We start from the raw sequence: 25,997 nt of genomic DNA, 5'->3' as shown, positions 1-25,997 counted from the left end.
TGAAGTCTCTAGAATCTAAGACACACTGAGAATAGTCATGTAAGTCCAAAACCTTTGCAATATTTTGAAAAACTTCACAGAAGTCATGTGTATACCTTTGATTAGTTTCTAAAAGTTAGCAAAGCATTACACTCTTTCATTTGGTTGGATTTCTGTCATCTCAAATAGTAATTTTAGTTTTCTCATCCTGATTAAAAGTTTAGAATAGATGAAAATTTCTCAGTTATTAAAAATGTAAAACAAATTATTTTTTACTTAATAAGTGCAATATAGTAGACAATATCTTTCAAAACATGGAGTCTTTATGTTGCTGGCAGGTTTTACTAGTCTAGATTTTTTTTTTTTTTTTTTTTTTGTCAGTAAATAACAAAATAGCAAAACTCCAATTCAGTCTTTAGACAGTTTGTCTGAAACTAAAGAGAAAAGGGGGTATTGGCTCATGTAATAGGAAAGCCACACTGGAATAAGCATCATTCACGATTTTTTTTTGAGGGTTCAAAAGTATCACTAACCACCTAGCTTTTTATCTCTATACTTCTAAGCAGTGTGGACATTTTTCCCATTGAAGGGAAGATAGCTATTTGTCAGATAGGCTGTTAACATACATTTGTAGCAACATCACTGGGAAGAGTCAGTCTCTTTCTCCCAGAATCTATACATCAATTATAGAAAAGAGACCTGACTGTCCTTGCTTGTGACAGATTCCCATTTCAAACCAGTCACCATGGCCCAGATGATATGCTACAAGGTTTGGCCCATCCTAGGTTACAGGCCTACTTATATGAGCATAGCTTGTTACTGGATCAAGAGACAGGGGAAAGAAAAGAATGTATGTTGGGAAAAGAAAAATAACAGCTATCCAAAATTAATATGGCATGCAATAAGAGAACTAAATATTACACCTGAGGTAATTTTTTCCTTTGGTTGGGTGTCTTATTTTTTCTTCAATTCCATACCTATATTATCCACCAAGTTTTTCCTTTGAGAAAGATTACAATCAGAGAAGTTTCTAAAATTATTACTTACAGTATATTCTAAACTTGAGTTTCTTCTTTCTATCCAGAGTTCTGAATTGTCACTTTGTGTCCCCAAGTCAGGAAAATTTTCTATCATTAGAGCCAAAAAGGAAATCTCAACTTCATTTTAGCCATAGGTGGTATAGATCTGAAAGTTCTTTATTTTAGTTTTCCTCTAACCCTTGCCACATTCCAGCTGTGACATAGATAACCTAGCACCAGGCTTGAGTATTAATTTGAAGTATTATAGTTTCTTACTTTAAAAAATGTCCCAAATCATTTTACTTAACCTTTTTAACTGTTTCAGTATTTGTTAAATACATTACAAATGAATAACCCAATGAATAATACTCATTCAGAATATCAAATATCAAGATATTTTTTGTTTTTCATTTTTGAGAACTTGCAATTTCTCCCTCTATCTGCTTAACATTTTTGATGCATGTTTTACCCTAATTTTAAAACGTGATTTCAGCTTTTCTTTTTTTCTAGCCTATGGCTCATGAATTTCTGGAATGGAGTATTTCTGACTTCACACCAATTTAAAAAACTTGAATGCATTTCTCACTGTTTTGTCCTTTTCCAATCATCTCAGAACTTATCCAGTGCCAATGTGTCTGGAATTCTCAATTCCCAATGTGTGTCTGTCCCCTTTGGGAAGCCAAATCATTGATAACACATATCTAACAATAATTCTTAGAAAAAGATTTTATTCCCTTATCTCTTGACAATGATTGAATTAACACTCCTTCATTCATACCAACTCATTCTGTTATGCTTCGATTTGCCACTATGACCTCCACTCTAAATACGTAATATTTTTTCTCCATTCATTTGTACATTTGTAAACAGGATAACTTCTTACACTCTTTTTTCCCCTTTGATTTTGGTTTTCCTTGAAAAGGCAACATCATGGGATTATTCCTAGCTGGATTCATTCTCTCAAACTATATATCAGATTTATTACAACTTTGTCAATTTTTTCCATGATCAATCTTGACATAGAAAAATATAAAAGGTTTGCCAATTAACATCAGGGTAGAAAATTGAGGCATCATTAGTTTGTGTCTCCTGGCTATTTAGAATTTACATAACTTCCCTCAGATTTGTGTGTCACTTTTATGTGAAAACTTTTTTACCTCTACTAGGTAGATACGGAGAGGCAGGTAACTTATGGGTGACCCACAATGATCCTGCCTCTTGGTATTCATGGCTTTGTGTAATCCCCTTCCCTTGAGGAAATTGCTTCTAACCACTAGAATACCTCCCTGTTGAGGTGGATACTATATTCATGATTAGATTACATGAGATTTTAACTTTCATCTGGCTAACAGACTCTTTCCTTTGGTGACTTTGATGAAGCAAGCTGCTGTGTTGTGAGCTGCCTCATGGAGAGGCCCACATGGCAAGGCACCAAGAGCAGCCTCCAGCTTACAGCCAAGGAACTGATTGTAATCAACAACCACAGAAGCTTAGAAGTGGATCCTTCCCCACCTATGTTTTCAGATGAGATGCCAGCTCTGGTGGACACCTTGATTGCAGCTTTGTGAAAGACCGTAAGAAAAGGACCCAGATAAGTCATGCTTGTATTCCTAACCCAGAGAAATTGTGCTAATGTAATAAATGTGTATTTTTTTAAAGCAATTGACTGTGGAAATTTGTGACACAGCAATACATAACATAGAAGTGATCTTTGTACTTTTAAGATATTCTGTACATATTTCTGTCATAGCACTTATCTTATTCTCTGTTTTACAGATGACTCCCAAATTTATATTGTTAGACTAGATCGCTCTTCTGACCTTCATATGTAAAACTTCATTTCAATGTCCTAGACAGACCTCAAACTGGCCATGTCTGAAACTTAATTTATCTCCAATTCCTTCTTCTACTGTATTTCCTATTATAAATAATAGCATCAATGTCTAGCCAGTTGTTCAAGCTCAAAACTTGTGAATTATCTTTGTGATCCCTCTCTGTGATCCTTTGAAACGGCGTTACACCCCTTTTAAAACCTTTCTACACGTTTCATGCATTGCTCTTACAATAAAGTTTAAATTCCTTCTGACACCCAGTAAGACTCATGCGATTTGACTGCTGATTAAATTGCTCGTTTCTCTCTTCCCATAACCTTGTACGGCTCACCCCTGTGGTTTTCCTCCAAGCAGTCATAGTAAACTTGTTTTTTGGATTCTGGAACTTGTCATGCTTTCTATCTTCATCATAACTTCCTGCATTATATTGTTTCTTGTCCATGCTTATATTCTTCATGCCCCCTTTGCTCAATCTGCTTTCATTCAACTTTCTTATCTCAGGTTAAATTTGCTTTCACCAGGAAGTCTGCCTTGATAATCCTTTGGCCCAAACTCTTGTCTGTGTTATGATCTGCTCTGTTATCACCTCCAAAACACCTACATTTTTCCTATCTCAGCGTTTATCCCATTCTTTATGAATGCCTATTAACTTGTCTATATCTTTCATTATACTATAAACTCCATAAAGGCAGGAACTATGTTGAATTTTTTTCACCAATGAGTTCCTTGTGCTTAGTATTCAGTTTTAATTTATATTTCCTGTTTATTGTGATGTTGAGCATCTTTTTATGTGCTTATTGGACATTTGTATATCTTTCTTCATGAAGCATACATTCAAATTGTTTGCCCATTTTAAATTAAGATGTTTGGTCTTTTTATTATCGAGCTATAAGAATTCTTTATATATTCAGGATACAGTTCCTTTGTCAGCTATGTGTGTTGCAAATATTTTCTCCTGTCTGTGGCTTATAATTTATTTTCTTAATAGTGTCCTTGAAAAAGAGTTTTGCTTTTTGTATCCCAGGAAATCTTTGTCTAACCCAAAGTCATGAAGAGTTTATACTTTGTATTATTCTAAAAATTTGTATTGTTTTATCTCTTAAAATGAGATTAACCATCAATTTCAGGTTAATTTTTCTGTATGGTGTGAGGTAAGAATTGAGATCCATTTTTTTTTCCATATAGACCATATAGACGTCTAATTGTTTCAGCACCATATGTTGAAAAGACTATTCTTTTTCTATAAATTATTTTGGCATCTCTATGAAAATCAATTGACCAAATATATGTAGATCTCTTTCTGAACTAAATTACCATAGCTCATGAGATCACCTGGGTAGCCTTTCTGGCTGAATATATAATGTAAAACAAGAACCATTAGGAAAGAATATAAGATTTCAACAGTGGTTGAGAAGAGACATGGTAGAGTATTAATATACCATCTTACAACCAGATATCTCCTTTCTCTTTACCCTTATTGTCCAACCAGAGTAACTTACCTACCACACAGGACAGTGATTTTTCCTGGAATATGTCACTTCCAGGAAGACATAAGCAGGTTATGTAGGTCATCAAAGCCACTTAATCACATAAAAGAGTGTGACTCCTCTATTAGATTTCCTTTGGAAGTTGTAGACAACAGGTAAAAGTCGGGATAGGTGTATATTATGATTTTTGCTTTCCCAGTGTGTTTCTTAGTTTCACTTAAGTCTCCAATTAGATGCATGTAACTATCATTACATTAGAAAATTTTCATTCCAGCTCAGTATATAAGTATAGATGAAACTGTCATAAGAAAAAGCGTAATCAGGGTAATTCACATTCACGGTAACTCCTAAAGCTGAGAGTGAATGCATGTCAAGAATAATAACACAAGACTAATTGATCTACATGGGTAAAAAGGATAAAACAGACCCATATTTACACCTACAATTAGTTCTACATCCTATGCTATTTGAATTCACAGCTAATTTTAAATGTCTTTGAAAGGTACTGTTTGTTCAGTGAACACATTTCACAATAGTACCATAGTCTTGACCAAAACCTGGTGTCCCCTGGCAGATTCCAGTTAAGACAGAAAGTTATTAGCATTTCACTATTCCACGGACATTTTCATTTCATTTTTCAGAAAGAACCCCTCCATTTTTCAAATGAACATTGCTTTTCTTCTACAAGATGTTGCTGTCAGGAAGCCCCATCTTATGTTGGATGAAAGCATCTTTACGTCTCGGTGGCTTTCTCTTGTTTAGCCATTTCTATAATACATTACTAATAGAACCTTGAGATGAACTTCCTGAGACCTACCACATGCTGTGTCTTTCTGAGAATTTGAATCACCCTATATTTGAACATTACTTGAACATATAATGTAATGTCAATTTTTATATTTGAATCATTATTTCCTTATACTTCTTCTACTTCTATATAACACATCACATTTTTATTTGCATTATTCTTGTGGCCATTACTTTGTTCTGGGTCACCTTGTATTTATTTGGAATTTTGATTTATTTATCTAACTCTGGTAAACTCCATAAAGAAAGGAAGGTACCATGAATTTGGCTATATTCAATGTTTATTTGTTGAAATAATATTTTTGTCTAGGTGTTAATAAAGACCAGGACTAATTTCATGGTTATATACTAATCATATTATCAAGGCTTTCACTTCAGTTACATTGCCAGGAACACAATTAAGCTCATGGCCTATCCAATTCTCAGTAAGGAGAAGACAGTTTTGACAGCATGGGATGATTAAAATGCTTAATGTTCAATTAGCCTTCTTGGATTAAGTCTAGTAAAGGAAAAGGCAGGTAATTTAAAGTTGTATTATGGAGACTATTATTTTACAAAAACCTTAAGAGGGCAATTTGAAAAGGGTATTGATTGTTCAAAACTTAAAATATCCTAGGTATCATTTTGAAACTACAAAGACTAGATAAAAGGATTATAAATATACTGAAAGTGAGAGGTACAGACTAGAAAACTGAAAAATGCAGCAAAATTCAATATGAAGAATTTATTTAATCTAGAAGAAATAGGAAAAGGTGGACAATATAAATGACTTCTAAATCTACAGTGACATCCATTATCATAAATTACCAACATGAGGAATGCTATAATACTAGATGTAATTTTCTTGAGTCATTACATTTCAAAGACATAATGCAATAGCAAGTATATAAAAATATGGTATATAAAATGTGAACTAATTTCCCCACTGAAGCAAAGGAAGTTATATCTCCTTGTGAAGCCTTATGAGAATAGAGTCATTGATAGGTAGTGGTAGAGTAGGGGCTCCTGGTGGTGGTGGTAAGTGTGTACATACCAGCAGTGGAATGTACCCCCAGAATTTGGGAACCAATTCTGAACGTGAATTTGGTGAGATTTGCCATCAACAGAAATAATTTGTTTTAAGAGATGGCATCTGAATATGCTGCTGCTAGGGCCAGGGGCTCCCAAATTTCAACCATTCTAGGCATTTTTTTTTCAGAGTTTCAGTATCAAATCTTGCTTTCCCACATAGAGTTGCATCTCATTTCACAGGACGTTTGCTTTGCAGGGGACCTGGGGGACCACTGAGTCCAACATTCTATGTAAGTGCATGAAACACTGAACAAGTGGGTGGTCTGACCTATCTGGAACTATATCACACAAATTCACTTATTGCAAAAATGTATATTCTAATTTTGGACTCTTCTGAACGCCCTTTTGAGATACAATCTAAAATTTCATCCATTGGCTCTAGTTCCATCCAATGGAGCCACAGAGTTTAAAACTAATTTTGTATCTGAATTAATGCCTTTTAAATGTTTGAATTTAGTTCTCCCTAACACATTCTATCAAGCTAGCTGAATGTTTCTAATCCCTGGTGCAAAAGACTTCCAGCTCCTTCATGATCATGGTTGCTCCTAACCTGTTCCCTTCCTTTTGAATGAATTCTCATTTGCTTGTATCTTTAAAGTACTGTGACTCCCACTGCAATAAAAAATAGACAAAATATTGGAAATGCTAATTCATAAAAGAAGTAATATAAATTGCCAATAAATATGCAAAAATGTTTAATTTCTGTAGTCATAAGTTACATGCTAATTAAAGCAAAATAGCGTTTTTAGCATATGTAAAACTGGCAAAGATAGAAAAATAACACCAATTTTTGGCAAGGATGCAGGGAAGCAGGCACCACTGTATGTTGACATGATGAAAGTAAAAAATCAGGGAAGTGTTCAACAATTAATAACCAAATCTCTCTATCATACGAGTATAGAGAAAAGTGACAATGTACGAAGGTTAAATAGATTATGGCACACTGAAGCTATTGAAAATGTTTTATGATAAGTTAGTAACATTAGGAAAATGCTTGTAATTTCTTACTAAGGAGAAAAAGCAGGTTATAAAATAGCATTATATATATATAATATATATATAGTTTTATATATGTATATGTGTGTATATATATATATATATATATATATATATATATATATATATATATATATATATAGTTTTATTAATATCTTTAGAAAAGTACTGGATGAATACTGGCCAGTGTAATAATGGGTATCATACCTTTCTGTCTATCCAATGTTTTTGACAGTGAACATATCCTATGTGTCTAATCAGAAATTGAGGAAAAACAAGTTTTAAAAATGCTTCCAGAAGAGGTCTCATCAGTCCTGAACTTTGCTTCTCGTTCTTAAACTCTTTTATGCATCTTACGTCATAATGACTGTTTTAAATTGCTATGTCTCATGTTAGAGTGTCCTACAACCTCCAAATGTTTTTTTATAAGCACTGCTGTTAAGTCAGGCTCCTGTCTTTGGTGAACTTAAGTGCCCAGCTTTACATTCGCTCCTGTCAAATTTCATTTGGTTTCATTGAACTCAAGTTGTACTGTTGCACGCTCTTTTTTTCCCCCTTTTTCTATTGTTTCATAGTATTGAACAGCCTCTCACAGCTCTGCATGATCCACAGATCCATTTGCATTGCATTAATGTCCTCATCCAATATTAATGTCCTTTTATCCATCAAAGATTGTAGAGTACACCTTTTTTACTAGAGATGAAACTCATTATAATCAGCATCATCAAAAGAGGTGTTGGATAAGCCATTTTAATTTGAAATAAAACTGCCACTGAAGATGGAAGAGTATTTTGAGTAAATTTCACTGTATGTACTATACTTCTGGGGAAATTTAAGCATGTGGAAGAAAATTATTTTGGAAGATTATATGGATTTTTAAGTAATTTCGTAAGCATAGAATATTATATGTTTGAAAAATTTTACCAATGATAGATGCAGGAACTCTTAACAATGCATGGTGTAAGTTGCTGCTGGTAGACACTCAATACATATTTGTGTTATTCAAAAATTTTAGCCATGGGTTTAAGGATAATGAGAACCTTAATTTAATACTGTAAAGCAACATAAGGTATTCTTATTAACAGTTACAACTCCTAAAAAAAAAAAAAAATTCAAACCCATGTCATTTTATCAACCAGGTGCTATATTTTCTTGTTCTTAAAAGGAATTTCACATTGATCTGGAAGAAGGTAAACATTGGCAGATTCCCTTCTCTAATTATTTTGCTTTTAGAGTCTCAACTAATCTCTCTCGATGGACAAATTAAGAAGATTTATATGCTAACATGCAAAGCATTTACACCAAGACACAAATAGTTTCCTATCAGGTGAGAAAGAACTTTAAGATGTGAAATCTATTAACAATAAGAGAAAAGGATTTCTAGATATCTTTAAGAAAATAATGTCAAAAATTTGAAAGTATTGGGAAGGGAAGAAAAATGTTCGGAGCTGAAGAGAAATAAAGTATGAAGGCCCTTTCTCTATAGGAATATACCCTGTGATATTTTGGTGATGGACAACTCTTTTTATGGCGTATTAGGACCTTTTTGCTTGAGCAAGTTCATATGCTAATGTGAACAGAGAAAGGATATGTGAACAGAGCAAGTTCATATGATAATATGAACAGAGAAATGATAAGGGGTACAAGAAAGATATTTGTAATTTTAAGATATGAGAACCAGCAGTTTCATTTTTTTTTTTTTTACTTTAAAAAACTGTCACAGCCATTGCCTAGACTTGACAACCAAAGGAAAGTTGAAAGTGACATTTTGAAAGTAAATAAGCACACAAACAATAGGTTGATCAGAATTGAGGATGGATCTCTTACTTTAAGCGCAGATCAATAAGACATTAAAAATCATGTTACTTCTACTGTTGGTAGAATTAAGTCATTTCAAAGTGTTTATAGAAGTCATACCTCTCTTCTTGGCATAATAGGATGTAGAACAATATTTTGTTCCCTAGTTTATTTTGTTTGAGTTGTGGGGACAGACATCCACGTAAAGAAAAAATGTTTTGTGCTCCTAATAAGGATTATCAACATAAACAATTCATCAAAAAAGTTGCACAACACTGAATGAACTTTTAAAGACTATATGCCATCATGACTAAGAATAATATAACAGAGACTATTACACGTTCATCAAACCCTGTTCCTTTTCCTCTTCCTTCAACAACATTGCCAACTCACTACCAGGCCATGTGATTGAGCCTGATCAATGGAATGTGGATAGAATGACGCACACTGCTTTGGCGGTGCCCATAAAAACTCTCCAGCACAGGATCACCCATACTGTTTCCCCATTAGCAGGCAAAAGAGAGAAGACTCTGAGGAAGCAGAGGAGGCAGAGCCAGACGATCAGAGGTGCCTGCTCTATGAGTCATCCTTAGAAACAAAGTGTTTGGAGAGGAGCATCTACACAGAACTCATGTTTTAGAAATTAACCTGATTCTGTTAAACCAATGAAATTTTGGAGTTGGTTATATCTATTAACCTGCCCCCACTAAATATTGATTCTGGGTCAAATTGCCTGGGTTAAAAATTTCAACCCATCACTAGCTGTGCAACCTTGGGCAAACTACTTAAATTCTCTGTGATTCAGTTTCCTTGTTTGTGGAATGGGGACAGTACCATTACTTACCTCAGAGAGTATTTGAGAGGATGGAATGAGGTATAAAGCCCTTTAATAAACCTGGTATACAAGTATAAGTTACTATTTTATTCCTAAATATACCCTCATTTTAAGATCATATCTAAATAGGGATCTCTTATAGTTTGGTAGAGTGCTGTAAGCTGATTTGTAAAATGAGAAACTATTCACTTATGATGAAAGAAAATAAGGGAGAAAAGGAGGACTAGTAAGAAGAAAGAAGGGGAGTAAAGAAGGAGGGAGAGATGAAAAAACAAAGGCTTTCCTTTGTTCACCATTTTAAGAACAGGTCACCATTTTAAGCAGTTTATGTACTAACTGAACTTTGCTAACAAATCTGACATGGCAAGAAAATAAATATTCCTCAGCACCAGACAGTTACTGTGGACAGCATTTACTCTTGTCATTGTCTGCAGTAGTTTCCTAGACAACTTTCTGCCTTGGATATTGAGTATATTGAATCCACCCCCTACCCTGCTGTCCCTACTGCTCCACTATTTTTCCCGACTCAATGACAAATACTCTCTGGCTTTGTTTACATTTCCTCAGTTGTCTTGTAAAGGTGAACCAAACTAAAATATACCAGTAGCCGTCTGCCACTTAGTAAGCTTTCTTCTAAGGCATGGTACCTATAAATAAAGCAATATGATGCCAGAAAAAAACAACTCACCGAACACACAACTGTGCATTTACAGTCTGTTCTATAAATAAATGAAGATTACAGGTTTTTAAAGTGAATGAGAGACTAAAGCAAAAATTGTCTGAACTCAGAAAAATGAGTGAAGCATAAAGTATACTGTATATAATAGAAATGCGTATTTACTCAGTAGCAATGACAACAGAGTTAAACACGAGGAAATTAGTATTTTATAGTTTCGGTTAAAAAGAACCATGAAATGCCCTGGTTTTTGTCCCTTTGGAGTTTCTTAGATGAAACCACTCCTTTTACAGGCAAATATATGAATTTAGCAGTTGGCTATTTATTCACCAAGATATTCTTCACTTCTATGTAAGCAAGCTTCTATTTTTCTGAAGTTCCCAAAACATGAACAAAAGAAGACTTATCTGTGCTGAAAGAAGAGTTTTTTACTCCCTAAACAACTTGTGCCTATTCTAAAAAGAAAAAAGAAAAAGTAGAGAACTTTAAAAAAAAGGAAATGAGGTTTTCTGCAATGTTACAATGCCCAAGGACAGTTCTGATTTGATGCTTTAGCAATTTACATGGAATTTTACTCTAGTGGTTTCTCTAAGTTTCAGCAAAAACAAGCAACAGAACAATATACTCTCTCTGAGCCACAGGAACAATTTTCAGAGCCTAGCACATGTAGTTTCAAAAATTTCCTCTTCTAAGAGTATCATATAAGTGGACTGTGAAGAAAAAACCCTTTCCACCTTGCATGGTAATTGAGTCTAGTGGGGCATTTGGGGCTTTAGTTTATCTTCCAGAAGACTATCTGGGCTCAATGATCATTGTGCAGTGCAGAGACGAGTGTAAAACCAAAGGGTAACATTTCACCAACCAGTTCACATGGATTATTTCACTAACCCAGGCAGCTGAATTGGTTAAAGAATACAGATACTTAGGCTCTGGGGATAATTCAACAGCAATGCCTGCCAATTATACCACGCAACCTCCGTACTCTGCAGCTCTTAGTAGTATCAATGGTTTCATCTTCCTCAGAAACAACAACAAAACCTAAGAAACTCACTTTTACATTGCTTAAAGTAGTGCTCAAATTACACGATAATGGAACATGTCCAAGTCTTAGCAACAAACATAGATAATAAATATTGACAAGTACTAGTATAGTTATGTGAATATTTCTACATTTCAGTGTGGGGATTTCTCTGATCATTAGTATCAACATTAATTGGAAACCTTGGCTTCCAGGAATAGACTCTTCCAGCATATTCACTTATACATTTTTCCAGCTATTATTCTGTGCAAAAAAAAGAAAGAAAAGAAAGAAAGAAAGAAAAGAAAAAGAAAAAAACAAAGAAAAGAAAAAAGAAGTATTGAAAAAAGAGAAAAAAACATGAGTCTCAGTACTGTCATTAGTCTGTTTGACAGCCATGAACAAGTCATTTGACCTCTGTCACACAGGGTGTCATATGGGGTCTTAGCTCCTGCTCCCCTCACAAGAACACAAGATATGGTGAGGCCAAAAAAGAACACGAACAGAGCCACGGATAGGGGAGTCATACCACTACATTCTCACTGGCGGCTGCATCGGAGACACAGGAAACAGGAGCCACTTGATCCACAATCTGCTATCCGCTTCTCTGTCAACCCACCAACACCCTTTGCTAACTGCAATCCACCGTGCTAACTGCAATCCCCACTTGCCAGCTACCATTTGCTGCTAATGTAGCCACTGCAGTTATATTAGTGGCGAATGGCTCACTGGTTACAGCTGACGGCCAACTCGCCACAGCTGATGGCCATCCGATCACAGTTGATGGCCATTTACTACCCGAGCCAGCACCTTTCCACGTGAGGCCGAGAGCCTGGAAACTGCACTCCTGGCTCTGTCCCCACACATAGTTCAACTTTCTCAACTCCAAGATTCAGGGGTTGTATTGGTTGGTTTCTGAAGCCTTTTAAGCTCTAGAAATCTAGATTACTTACAAAGTCTAGTACTGGCTCCTTCAGTCATTAGATCTATGTATACTATTAAAATGATGAGGTCTTGCCTTTTAAGAATGCAGTTAAGGGACAGAAAGATGCAAGATATGAAGTAGATAAACACTGTGCCTGTGAACACATTAAAATTACAACTAAATTATAGAACACTCAACCTGGAGAACCAGCTGAAGTCTAGCCAAACAGAAGTGTTATAACTAAAAATATACAGAAGTAGACACATCGAGACTGGTAGGAGGGGCAGAGATGCAGAATGGGGCCCTAACCTCCGTGTGGCAGCTGAGAATGAGGCAAAAAAATCTTGGCCATGGAGGTTCCCCTGGAGGAGCGAGGGACCCCTGTCCCACACCATACGCTCCAGCCCAGAGTACTGGTGCTAGGAATAGGAGCACCCACAACATCTGGCTGTGAAAAACAGTGGGGATTCCAAGCATCCAGGTGGGATAGAAGGCTGTGGGAAACCGAGCCATCCTCTTAAATAGCCCATGTACAGATTCATTCACTCACAGGCACTCACCCTGGACTCCAGTAGAGGGAGGATGACTGGGGGGTGGGTGTCAAAGGTATATGGGGGCAGACTGAGGTGTGTGGCTTATAGTGAGGGCTAGAGGAGACAGTTGGCATTTTCTCTGTGAGGGGTCCTTCTCCAGTGAAGCCAGCGGGGGGGGGATCATATTTTCTATGTTGAGCCCACCCCCATAGGCCAAACCTGAATCAGAATTGGTCTGATGAGCTCTGCTGCTCCACCCTGCTGACTCACTCCCTCCCACCCAACTCCCCCAACACCAGAGGCGCTTACTCCAAGAACAGCCAGCCTAGTTTGCATTGCACTCTTCCTTGGATAACTGTTGGAATCTGGCTGATCCCAGGCAGGTAGTGTCTGGCCTCAGGGTGCTCTGAGACTTTTGCTGATTAGTTCCAAGCTCAACACTGGCACCAAATCAGAATTTACATTAACCTGGTGACCACAACCCTTTCCACCTTAGTGATCCCTGAGACTCTGCCTCACCTGCTTGCGTACACATGAGGCTCTATCAGCGGCTGAACTTTAAGGGAGCTGAAAGGTGGCAGCAGGCCTTGGGATGTCCTGGCTTTTGGGGGAACTATCCCAGGCTTAGTATTCGGAGCAGATGTGCAGATGTCCTAGGTTTAAAGTGTGGCCTCTCCCACTCACCTCCCAGTTTAACAAAGGCAGTGAACAACTGCAGATCCCTTTGTAGCTCCTACCATGTAGCCTCTGGCCAGTCACAGTCAGTGAGGTACCTGAGCCTGAACCAGAACCCATCCCAAGTAGCCCCAGATCCAATATACTTAGAGGTTCACTTCAGACCAAAGCAGAGCACCACCCAGTTAGCCCCATAAGTGGCACACACAAAGTAAAATCTCAACAGGCATCAGAGCCCTCTGGGGTGAATCCCACTCAGTGGGTTAAGCCCCCTGTATAGCAGCTCATAAGCTATGGATGTGGGCAAACTCCACAGCCAATCAGCCTGAGGGTCAATCCCATTCACTGACATGCCAATTGCAATCAAGGCTCAACTGTAACAGGAGGGCACACACAACCCACACAAGGGATACTCTTGGAGTACCAAGCACAGGTGACCAGGGAGAGTGTCGCTGGGCCACACAGGACACCAACTATATAAGGCCAACCAGCCAAGACTGGGAGACATAGCAGATCTACCTAATACATAGAAACAAACACAGCAATGCAGCCAAAATGAAGAAACAAAGAAATGCATCCCAAATGAAGAAAAGGAGAAAACACCAAAAAACAAAACAAAACAAAAAAAACCAAAAACAAAATAACAAAAAAACCACAAAAAAACCAACAAAAAACCAAAAACCGAAATGGAGGCAAGCAACCTACCAGAGACAGAGTTCAAAACAATGGCTATAAGGATGCTCAAGGATCTCAGTGAGAACTTCAACAAAGAGACAGCAAGCATAAAAAAGGACATAGAAACCATAAAAAAGAACGAGTCAGAAGTGAAGAATACAATAACTGAAATGAAGAATGCACTAGAAGGACTCATCAGCTGATTAGATGAGGCAGAGGATCAAATAAACGATTTGGAAGACTAGGTAGCGGAAAACACCCAATGGAACAGCAAAAAGAAAAAATAATCCAAAAGAAAAAATGAGGATAGTTTAAGAGACCACTGGGACAATATCAAGCCTACCATTTGCATCATAGCAGTACCAGAAGGAGAAGAGACAAAGCAAGGGATTGAGAACCTATGTGAAGAAATAATGACTGAAAATTTTCCTAACCTGGTGAAGGAAATGGACATCTAATTCCAGGAACAGCAGAATCCCAAACAGGATGAACCCAAACAGGCCTAAACAAGACACATTATAATTAGAATGGCAAAGGTTAAATACAAAGAGAATCCCAAAAGCAGCAAGAGAAAGGCAACTAATAACTCCAAGGGAGCTCCTGTAGGACTGTCAGCTGATTTCTCAACAGAAACTTTGCAGGCTAGAAGGGATTGGCACAAAATATTCAATGTGATGAAAAGCAGGGACCTAGAAGCAAGACTACTCTCCCCAGCAAGGCTATCATTTAAATTTGAAGGACAGACAAAGAGCTTCCCAGACAAGAAAAAGCTAAAGGAGTTCATCACCACCAAACCATTATTACAGGGAATATTAGAGGGACTTCTTTAAGACGGGTAAAAAAAAAAAAAAAAAAGCAAAGTTATGAATAATAAAATGGCAATAGCCACATATCTATCAACAATTACTTTCAATGTAAATGGATTAAATGCTCCAATCAAAAGACATAGGAGGGCTGAATGGATAAGAAAAGAAAATCCTTACAAATGCTGCCTGCAAGAGACTCAAATCACTTCAGATTGAAAGACACATATAGCCCAAAGTAAAGGGATGAAAATAGTTATTTCATAAAAATGGGGGGGAAAAAAAAAAAAAAAAAAGCTGGGGTAGCAATACTTATACCACACAACATAGACTTTAAAACAAAGGTTATAACAAGAGACAATGAAGTACCCAGAAATCCCACTTCAGGGTTTTTATCCAAAGAAACCCAAAATGCTACTTCAAGGGTACCTGTGGATCTATATGTTTATTGCAGCATTATTTACAATGGCCAAGATATGGAGTCAGCCTGGGTGTCTGTAGATAGAAGAACGAATAAAGAGGAGGTGGTACATGTACACAGTGGAATATTGCTCGGCCAGGGAAGTGAATGGGTTCTTGCCATATCCGGCAGCATCGATGGACTTGGAGGGTATTGTACTGAGTGGAGTATGTCAGACAGAGAAAGACAGATGCAGTGTGATTTTACTTATGTGTGGAATCTAAAGAACAAAATTAACAAACAAAACAGCAACAAACTCATAGAGAAAACATTTTGATGGTTGCCAGATGGGATGGGGGTTGGGGGTGTGGGTTATAAAGGGGGAAGGAACTAAGAAGTACAAATTGGTTATTACAAAGTAGTTATGGAAATGTAGGGTATAGCATAAGGAATATAGTCAATAATATTATAGTAACTATGTATGGTGTCAGATGGGTACTAGATTTGTTGGGGCGATAGATGGGAGGGAATTGGGGGGCTGGGTGAAAAAGGTGAATGGATTACGAAGTACAAATTAGTAGTTACAAAGTCATCATGGGGATGTAAAGAACAGGGAATACAGTCAATAATATGGTAATAACTATGGTTAGTGCCAGGTGGGTACTAGACTAGCCTGGGGATCACTTCTTAAATTACATAAAAGTCTAACTACTATGCCGTACTCCTGAAATTAACATAAAATAATACTGAATGTCAACCGTAATTGAAAAAATAAAAAAAGGGGGGGGGGAAGGTGTAGGGGAATAAGAGGTCCAAATTTCCAGGTGTCCAACAAGTAAGTCACATGTTGTAATATACAGCATAGGGAATATAGTCAATAATATTGTGATAGCGTGGTGGGGTGTCAGATGGTTGCTGGACTTACCATGGCAGTCACTTCTCTAAGTATATAAATGTTGAATAACTATACTGTACTCCTGAAACTAATATAATATTGTATGTTAGCTATATTTTATTAAAAATATTAAAGAAATAAAAATAAAAATAAATAAAAAACACAGTTAAAGGGAAAGACATTTTTCCCCTTACAACCTTAGGACAGTAAATCATTTATTGTGCTAAGACATGTCAACAACTGACACTGGCAACATAGTTTCATCTTTGCATTTGACATGCCACATTAAGCCACCGATAGGTAAGTTGTAGAAAGAAAGAAAGAAAAGAAAGAAAGAAAGAAAGAAAGAAAGAAAGAAAGAAAGAAAGAAAGAAAGAAAGAAAGAAAGAAAGAAAGAAAGAAAGAAAGAAAGAAAGAAAGAAAGCTATCTGGTTATATTTCTTGCTTATTAAAATTAAACTGAGCTTATAATTAACATCCAATTAACACCACCAAGTGAAGTACTTTAGAGTTGTCTTTTTTCTAAGGAAATAATGAGTGATTCTCTTCTGATGGCTTTTTACTTCTGGAAAGGTCAGCAAAGTCCCCCAATTCAGACTTTTGCTCCTATGTCAGCTGATTCATTGCAAATCCTCAAATAGCAATCTACTTATAATATTTTATTTTTTCACAATGGTCACAGTTCTCTAGCGATAAAATAGAAATCATGCAAAAATCTGAGTTTGCTTACGCTAAAAACAGGCTTATTTGAATAGGGGGACCAATTTTCATTCATGTCAGTGTGAATGAAGCTTGATTCAATGTTTTTCAATGTGGCTTCAGCTGAGCTGAAATCGGCAGAGCCTCTGGTACAGACTGCTGTACTTACAGGTCTGATTTGTGACAACTGTGGCATCTAATTGTGTTCTCAGTTCTAGATTTAGCCGCTTCTCTAGCTTTATTCTTCTGGCCAGCCATTGAATATAATTTTATGAATTCTTACCAATGAATTGATTAAATATGGATTTTTGCTTTCTTTTTTCTTTTTTACACCAGGATTCACAATGTAACCCAATAAATTTCAAATGAAGTCTGAAGTAGGTGTTTTGTGACTCATACACACCAGTGAAAAATATAGGATTGCATGTATGCCTTTACACACACACACATACACACACACACAAACGGACTTTATGTACATATATACAAACGTTCCTCCACGTTGGTTTTTCTTTGATAGGTTTGATAACAATGTAAAGACATATATTCTAAAAGGTTTCTTATTCATATTACCATCGTAACAATATAAATCATTACTACTTATCACCAGGTTAACTTAGAAAGGATTCAAGCGTTCATTTTAAAACCCTTTTTAAATTCCCTTGCTTTTTTCTAGGATTCTGCGGAATTAAAAATAATATGTATTATTTTCAGCTTGCATGTTTTTATGCTCATCTCAGCAAATTGTGGCCATTTTCCATAGTCCATTTGCCTAGAGACTTGGGTGGTATTGAAATAGTTTTTATTTTTTTACAGATGTTAATTAACTTCTGGGATACAAACACATCAGTGATAAGTGAGTTCAGTTAGACTTTCCAGTGTTTTGATGCTGGATGAATTCTCTTTTAGTTGACAAGAATCTGTGGAATTGACTAGAAATTTGCATGACAAAGTACTCTCTTGAATTTCTCCTTCACCCATTCTTTTCTCTATCAGTAAATCTTGGATTTCTCCTCAACATGGGAGAAACTAGACTTTGTATTCTACTAGAATTGGGAAGCTGAGGTTAAAGAAGAGCAGGAAATGGAAGCAGAGAACATTAAGACTGCGGAGAAAAATAAGTCATGCGATTCTATCAAAATGTTGATTACATTGGAAATCACCAATTAGATCTCCAAATTGGGAATAATGTGTTTTTTGTTTCCAACTATTAGGGAAAAAGAAGAGACAACAACAATAAAGTGTATAGAGTTGGGGTTCAGTCAAGGAAAAAAGGCAAGGGAGGGAAGGGAATGGAAAGGAAGCCTTGCTCGCCCTTCCAGAAGAAACACTGCCTACTCTACACACACCCATTGCCATAGGTGAGGGATACAGGACACTGAAAAACTCCCCTTCACCACAGAAAGCACAGTGAGGCAGGAGAGCAAGGAAGTTTCCAAATGTTTCTCATTAGTAAGGTTAAAACAAATGGAGTTGGCCCTCCATTTACCAGAAAACTAAATAAATTATGTCATTCCCTGAAGCATTCTGATAATCAATGACTCCTTTTTATTTAAAAATGGAACTTTCATATCACAATGGGGGTGGGGGTGGGGCAGTCTGCATTACAATTTTAACATTTGTACCTGTTTATTTTTCTTGGAGTGGGCATTTCTATCCATCATTAGCTTGAAATAACTAACACACATAGAACTAAAAATCACATAAGGAAACAACAAAAGAATAACAACAATAACAGTTTCAACAATGGAAGTGGCACTTGGTCATTTTTAAGGATCTGAGTACTGGAGTATCAAAATGGCAGAAGAGAGCAAGAAAGAGGCTTTTGCCCAAGATGGCACATTTTAATTATAACTAATCATGGGACTTAACATTGGTAAAGACCTGCAAAGTGCTCCTGAGGTGAAATGCATCATTAGTTCTGGCCTCCAAAACATTCTGTAAATTAAGCCTGGCTTTTGTCTTTTGAATAATTTGCAAGGATGTTTTTGGTCTCTCAGCAAATCAACCCTCTGATATTTAATGAGCAATAAATATAAGAACAGAATCATCTCAAGACTGGGACAAAAAACTATATTTCTCTGCTCTCATTCCCTCCAATTGTCCCTGCTTCCTCATCTTTTCCTCACCCAAACAGTCATTCAAAAAAGAAAATTACCTATATTCTTGGTCTATGGCCAAGACCATCCTTGTGATATTTTTTGCATAATTCTGATATAATATATTGTATTTGGCATTGAAATCAATTGGTTACTAGTCTATATAAATGCTATTCTATAAAAATATTAGCAAGGGAGAACAATACGTCAGAGCAATTGACAAATTATAGATTATCTGCTAAGGAGATGTCAGAATATGTAGGCAATAGACAGTTGGGGTGGTCATGGGCATCTCACGGGACAGCATATGTGAAAGGACTCTAAATGACTGAGCACTTTGGACATTAAGGTCATTATTGTTGTTATTATGGTATAACAACTGATACACAGTGGGGAACATAAACCCCACGAAGGCAAAAGTTCTGGTCAGATTTAATATAAGGAACCATTTCCTCTCCATGTCTAACAGTTGGCACTTGGCAATGATAATGTAATGTGTGGAGAGACACACCTTGGGCCTATAAAATAGAAATTTGAATATACAAATATATATTATGAAGTATGGTAGGATACAAATTGACATAAAAATATGCTTTGCTTTCCCTGTTTCATGAGTTTAAAAAGCATATCATTTTGTGTTGTTGGATGTTGAAGCAAAGTTGGTAAACCCTTTTGGTTATGTTTAAGGAATTTTTTTCACAGTATGTGTTATTACAGTGTTGAAATAGTACATGTTAAATGGTCTTCTTAGATAGTTAGGACTCAAACAAAAATAACTAAACATTAAAAGGTCATTCTAATAACATGTTTAGTTATATTGTTTAGTGAGAATGGAGTGGTGAGAATGGAAATTCATCAAGATTTGCTACTTGGCCCATTTTAAATTAAGTGTTTGAGATAATCAAGTTATCCTGTAGGTAGGATATCCATGATATTTAAATTATTAATTAGGAAATGGCTTGAATCTTTAGCTGTAGGAAGTACTGTAGGAAGAGATTCCTTCCTTGCCTTCAGGCTAACTAGTAACTCTGGTAAGATACGTGTACCCCGATAATGTTTCTTAGGTAATCAAACATTCTTCAAGATGGCAGAGCTGCTCAGTTTCAAGAGACCATAGAATATTGACTTAGAATCTTGCCTCATGAGGCCAAATCCCATGGCTTTTGGAAGTTACTCACGATTCAAGAATTCTGGGCAGCTCTCTTGAAGAACAATCTTCTCATTTCTTAGGTCATTGCTGTCATGTGACTGGCCTTCACTTCAATTCCAGTTAAATTATAAAGTGCGATATGTAATGTTGAACCTTCAGGAAGAACATAATGAGCACAACCACCCTCCATGGAATCCCAAGTACAAATTACTGGCAGAGTCACCATTCGTATCTGAGGATGTACAGAAACTTGATCACCATTGTTGTCTTTATACATCATCACCACCATCATCATAGCATCATTAGCATCATAGTTGCAGTATCATGATCATGTCAAGTGGTGTGGCAAGATCAGAAAAACCAGTATCAAGACACTGTCCAGTTTGGGTGGGTAAATATTATCCTGTGTTTCTTGGCCCATTTAGCAAACACTTTCTTTTCTGTGATAAACCTATGCCCTCCATATGGGGCATGTTCATGAAGAAAATATTCATCACACTCATCTCTTCCTTGTTCATAGTAATGGTAGGGGACTTTTCTATACCCTTCTGTCCTAGAAAAGAAAAAAAGGAAAGGAGAGAAAGATTGAGATGAAGAATGAAGCATTCATTTACAAGAATCCATTATGTGCCCAGTAAATGCATTTACTTGCAAACCTATGCATGATTCTTGTTCATGAACTCAGTTAAAACTATTTTGTGTAAAAGCTTTTAGGAAGATGTACCAGGTCCTTAGTGCTTTAATAAATCAAATAAAATTTATATGTGATGCCAATTACATTCAAACATATAGCCATCCCTTGAAGGAGGAAATGGTGCATAATGGAAGCAAACTTTGGATAGCCTGATGCTCTTGCAGAGCTTGAAGAAACTTTGTGACATGTGCTTTGTCTGTGCTCTAATATGCTGATACCGTGTTTCCCCGAAAATAAGACCTAGCCGGACAATCAGCTCTAATGCGTCTCTTGGAGCAAAAATTAATATAAGACCCGGTCTTATTATTATATATATATAAGACCGGGTCTTATATTAATTTTTGCTCCAAGAGACGCATTAGAGCTGATTGTCCGGCTAGGTCTTATTTTCGGGGAAACAAGGTAGTTAGGGTAGAAATATTTGATCATGAAGATTGTGGCTTAATTATCATTTTGACAATATGATTCAAACACTCTCTGGATTATATTGTGCCAATTGTTGGTGGGGAAATATATTTCATTACGTTGATGAAGCATGGAAGGTTTGTTTTATTATCTAATTAGAAACTATCTCACCAGTGGGGATCAATGTGGGTAAAGATATCCATTTTAAATAAGGATCTGGCAAATTACTCACTTATTTCCAGGAATTCTTGTTAAGCTATCAGCTTCTCTGAAGCTATAGGACATTTTGTCCTTCATGATCAAATATAACCATTGACTAGATAGCCATCTATCAAGCCATTAGAGCAGCAGAAATGACAAACTCACTTTGCAAATTAAATAACCTCTAAAATTGTTCTGTATTTCTAAGCCACAAGTCCCTGGCATGCCACTGATTACGTGGAAAATGTTTCTTCTGACATTTGACATTAGCCTGTGGTAAATATTTTTCTTTTTATCACCCCTAAAAGTCATAACTTGATGCACTGACAATAAAATGTCATGTCAGCAGAGAACACCAGAAAATAATTGTTGCTTTATCCGTTTCTCAGATTTATGGTATTAAAATGAATTGTGATATTTTGACAAGATATCAGAATTGGAGATGCATAAAAATAATTTCCTGTGATCTTACTTGCAGTAGGTGTCATTTATCATCCCGTAGACGTGGATGCCGTAACAGGCATCCATGGCCAGAATGAAGGTAAACCACCCAGTGCTGAGATAAGAGCCAGACTGGACTCTGTGAGGGGAACAAAAACAACAAACAAAACAAAACAACACAGAAGACATACACAGAGCAACAATAAAGTGTGGTGAGAAACAAGCAGCTTTTTATCAAAAACATAGCACTTGTTATCAGGAAAAAAAAGCATTAAGAAGCTTGACAATCTGTCAAAGATTCACCCTTATTTTGAGTTATCTCTGAATAATTTATAGGCATGCTCTCATTCTTACTACCTTAAGCCTAGAAGCTATCTTATATGGTAGAGAAGCCATATGGCAAATATCTGAAGTCAAATAATCCTGTCCCTTCAGGTGAAAAATAATTTATTTGACTTCCTGTATGACACAAATTAGTGCTGTATATCAGAAGACAGGTTTTCTAAAAGATGCTTGGAGCCCTGATAGAAACTGAGTGATAATAGTGTTATCTGCTATTCTGGACATAACACTTTCTCTCAGCCTTGCTTGTTGGTTTATGAAAGGCTCTGAAAAGTTTTCCTTCACTGCTTTCCAGGCATGATGAGACAAGACTTTTCCTTTGTAAGGCCCAGCTTATTAATCTTTTCAACATGTTTTTATTGAACACCTACTGTATGCCTATCACTATTATAGATACTGGGGATATAGCCGTTATCAAAACAACCAAAGATTTTGTTTTCATGGGGGCCTGGGGATTGGATTTGGAGATGGCTGTATTATAAAAGTCGGCCACAGAAGGCATTTTAGATCATGGAAGCAAAGATATGACAAAAAGAGGGGTGAGGGAATGGGAAAGAGCCACGTGGACCATATTGGGAAAGACAATCTTGTGTGTAGTCCTTTGAAACACTCTTCATCACATAAGAATGGGTTTTGGGCCTGGAACACTTCCTTACTAAATGATAAGGAATTCTCAGAACCTATGCTGGACATGTCGCCTTGTGTGGGAATTTCTTTCCCTGTTTTGTTCTGTTTAAGTATTTGTGTCAAATGGTACCTGGCCAAACTCACTGCTGTATCTGTCCCCTATAAAGAGGGGAGGAACCCTTCATTTTGTGGCAGAGAGTTGCATGCAGGCCAATGGTCCTGCATTAGCTGGTGAGAAGAACCCACAGGCCATGGGGGACCAATGTCCACTCTTAAAACGGATCTTGCTCTGTTTCTTCTCTATGTGAATAAAGTGTTGTTCCATCTACTGTTTGACTGTGTTGTGTTTCCCTTGGCAACTTCAATACTAAGATGCAGTGGGCAGAAATGTTTGGACGTCTTCTACTGGTGATATGTCACAGATGCCACTTGCTCAAGGGACAATATGAGAGAAAAGTTTCAAGAAAAGAAAATGCTAAGGGCAAAATCACAGATATGTAAGTGTGCCTAGTATGTTTAATGATGAAATGGGAAAAGTAGTAACTGAAGGGTGAGTGTGGCAGATGTAGTTAGATGTAGTGCTGATTGGAGGGGTCTGTCAAGTTCTAATTGGTTCAAGAGAATGTTTGATGAAAAAGCCCGATTTCCATATTTGTCTTTAGCCAAGGTGATCTAATTCATCCAGAATAGATGCCTATCTCCTTAAATCTCTCCCCATAGGGGCATTTGGGTCACTCGAGGTTGTTTGGCATTTATGTAACACCTTTTCTAAAAAAGACTAAATTTAATGCCTTCCATCTAGACTTCTTTGCACATTGGAGCACAGCCAGCTCTTCTCCTATGGACTGCCACTTAGAGACTGATAACCACTCTCTGGGTACTGCACTCTAGCCAGGAATTGTTCCCCACTGAAGTCCAATATTGTTGATGCAGTTCTCCAGTACCAAGCCATCAATGTGCTATAATTAGACCCTGAATCCTTCAATTCTTTTTTTTTTTTTTAAACAGGCACTGCTTAATATCAAATTACTTACAAGGTGCAAGCATTTCAGGAGCAAACCAAACTCACAGTGGGGCTTGATAAACGGACTGTTTAACCTTTATTTTCATTGACTTTGGATGATTTGCAACGAGAGACAATGCAGCCCATATATGAGGTATGATGAAACAATACAATGAATGTTTAAATAAAAAAAAATTACAATAAAAGACATATTGCCATTAATCTCTGTCAAAATACTCCCCCTTGCTTCGATCACACTTATCCCATCATTCTTGCCACTTTCTGAAGCAGTTCTGGAACTCCTCTTTCATGAGTGTCTTTAGTTGTGCTGTCATGGCTGCCTCAATGTCCTGAATTATTTTGACCTTGGGGAAAAGCCAGAGATGCATGAGGACAGATCTGGTGAATAAGGTGGATGAGGACACACCATAATGTTTTTATTTGACAGAAATTGCCCCATACCAGAAGTGATGTGTGACACGGAGCATTGTCAGGATGGAAGATAATTTATGGCACAGTTTAAAACACACCTTCTCTCAACCATAGATCACACACAGCTGACTGCACTGAACAAGTCGAAACTTGTCACACACTGTTACTAAGGTTCAACATGCTGCTTCCTGTATTGAAGATCCCTGCCTTTCCATTGGATGGCACTCAGCAGCAGCAGTCACCGTATCTTTTGATCATGACAGAAAGGCTCCATGTCACCCATCATTTCTGGCATATGGCAATTTTTGTCAAATAAAACATTATGGTGTGTCCTCATCTCCATTATTCACCGGATCCAGCACTGTGTGACTTCTGGCTCTTCCCCAAAGTCAAAATGACCATGAAAGTAAATGTTTTGAATGGATTCAGGATATCGAGGCAGCCACGATAGCACAATTAAAGACACTCACAAAAGAGGACTTCCTTCAGAAAGTGGCAAGAATGATGAGATAAGTGTATTCTAAGTAAGGGGGAGTATTTTAAGGGGGATTAATGGCAATGTGTTTTTTACTGTAATATTTTTTTTTTTTTAATCTAAACATTCGCTGTATTTTTTAAATCACACCTCATATATGCTTTATCTGTTCGCTGGTCACTGAATTTGAAATGCCACTATGTAAATACTCTCCTTTGTATCTCCTGGCATGTCTTCTACATGGAAAATATTCCAGAAACAAGATCACAATGAGTTGCATGCACTTTCCTCTGTAATAGGAATAGTAGTAGCAGCATAAGTTGGATGCCAAATGGGTGGGAAGGTGAAACACACTAAAGGGCAACTTTGCTTATTACACAGCTGAACTTGCATTCAGTCCTGCGTTCTGGAATCTGAGGAGCAGCAGCAATGATGGGAACTGCTTAAAGCATCATCTGCTTAAAGCACCATTTCCTTATTTGAAAATTGGGAGAGATCAGAAAAGGCAAGAGTCTTGACAAAAAGCTCCCAAACTGAATCTAGAAACTTGTTTGTGTACTGAATTTTTCTGATTATTATTCCTACTGAATTGTAACCCATTTCTCCCCTCTTCTTGACTTCCAATACGACTTTTTCTACCTTTCTATTTTCTCTATCCTTCTTCATCACTAGGTTGACCAAACACTCATAGGGATCACTAAAAATTATAGCATTGGTTCGTACATTATTAGAAATCCAGGTTTCACTTAGTCACCCATTTATTTATTTATTTCAACAAACATTTATTGGGATCTTATTCTGTGCCACTGACTATGCTAGAAGCTGGTAATGAATATTTTCTTAAAGAGCATGGTCTAGTGCGGGAGGCACACATGTTAAACAAGTAATCACAATACAGTACAACAAAACACAAGTCCATGTGTTTCTAAGTCAGTACCGAGTGCAGTGCAGAATTAAGGGTAAGGACACCTGGTTTCACATTCCAGCTCTGAAATTACCTGAATGT

General features: G+C 36.9%; 1 protein-coding gene across 1 annotated transcript in view; it reads right to left on the bottom strand.

The window, feature by feature from the left end:
- Nucleotides 1-18,647: 18,647 nt before the first annotated feature.
- Nucleotides 18,648-25,997, bottom strand: part of ST6GALNAC3 (ST6 N-acetylgalactosaminide alpha-2,6-sialyltransferase 3) — a 521,545-nt gene continuing 514,195 nt past the window's right edge. Inside the window, exons 4-5 of the mRNA XM_074334964.2 lie at nucleotides 22,144-22,251; nucleotides 18,648-20,924 (exon numbers count right to left, since the gene is read on the bottom strand). Of these exons, the coding sequence (XP_074191065.1) occupies nucleotides 20,738-20,924; nucleotides 22,144-22,251 (295 nt within the window). The 3' untranslated portion in view covers nucleotides 18,648-20,737. The remainder of the gene's footprint in view (nucleotides 20,925-22,143; nucleotides 22,252-25,997) is intronic.

The sequence above is a fragment of the Rhinolophus sinicus genome, chromosome 14 (assembly GCF_057876585.1).
Source record: "Rhinolophus sinicus isolate RSI-liver-muscle chromosome 14, RSI-T2T, whole genome shotgun sequence".
Lineage (NCBI taxonomy): Eukaryota > Metazoa > Chordata > Mammalia > Chiroptera > Rhinolophidae > Rhinolophus > Rhinolophus sinicus.
Note: the sequence above shows the minus strand (reverse complement) of the source record. Positions and strands in the feature narration are given on the sequence as shown.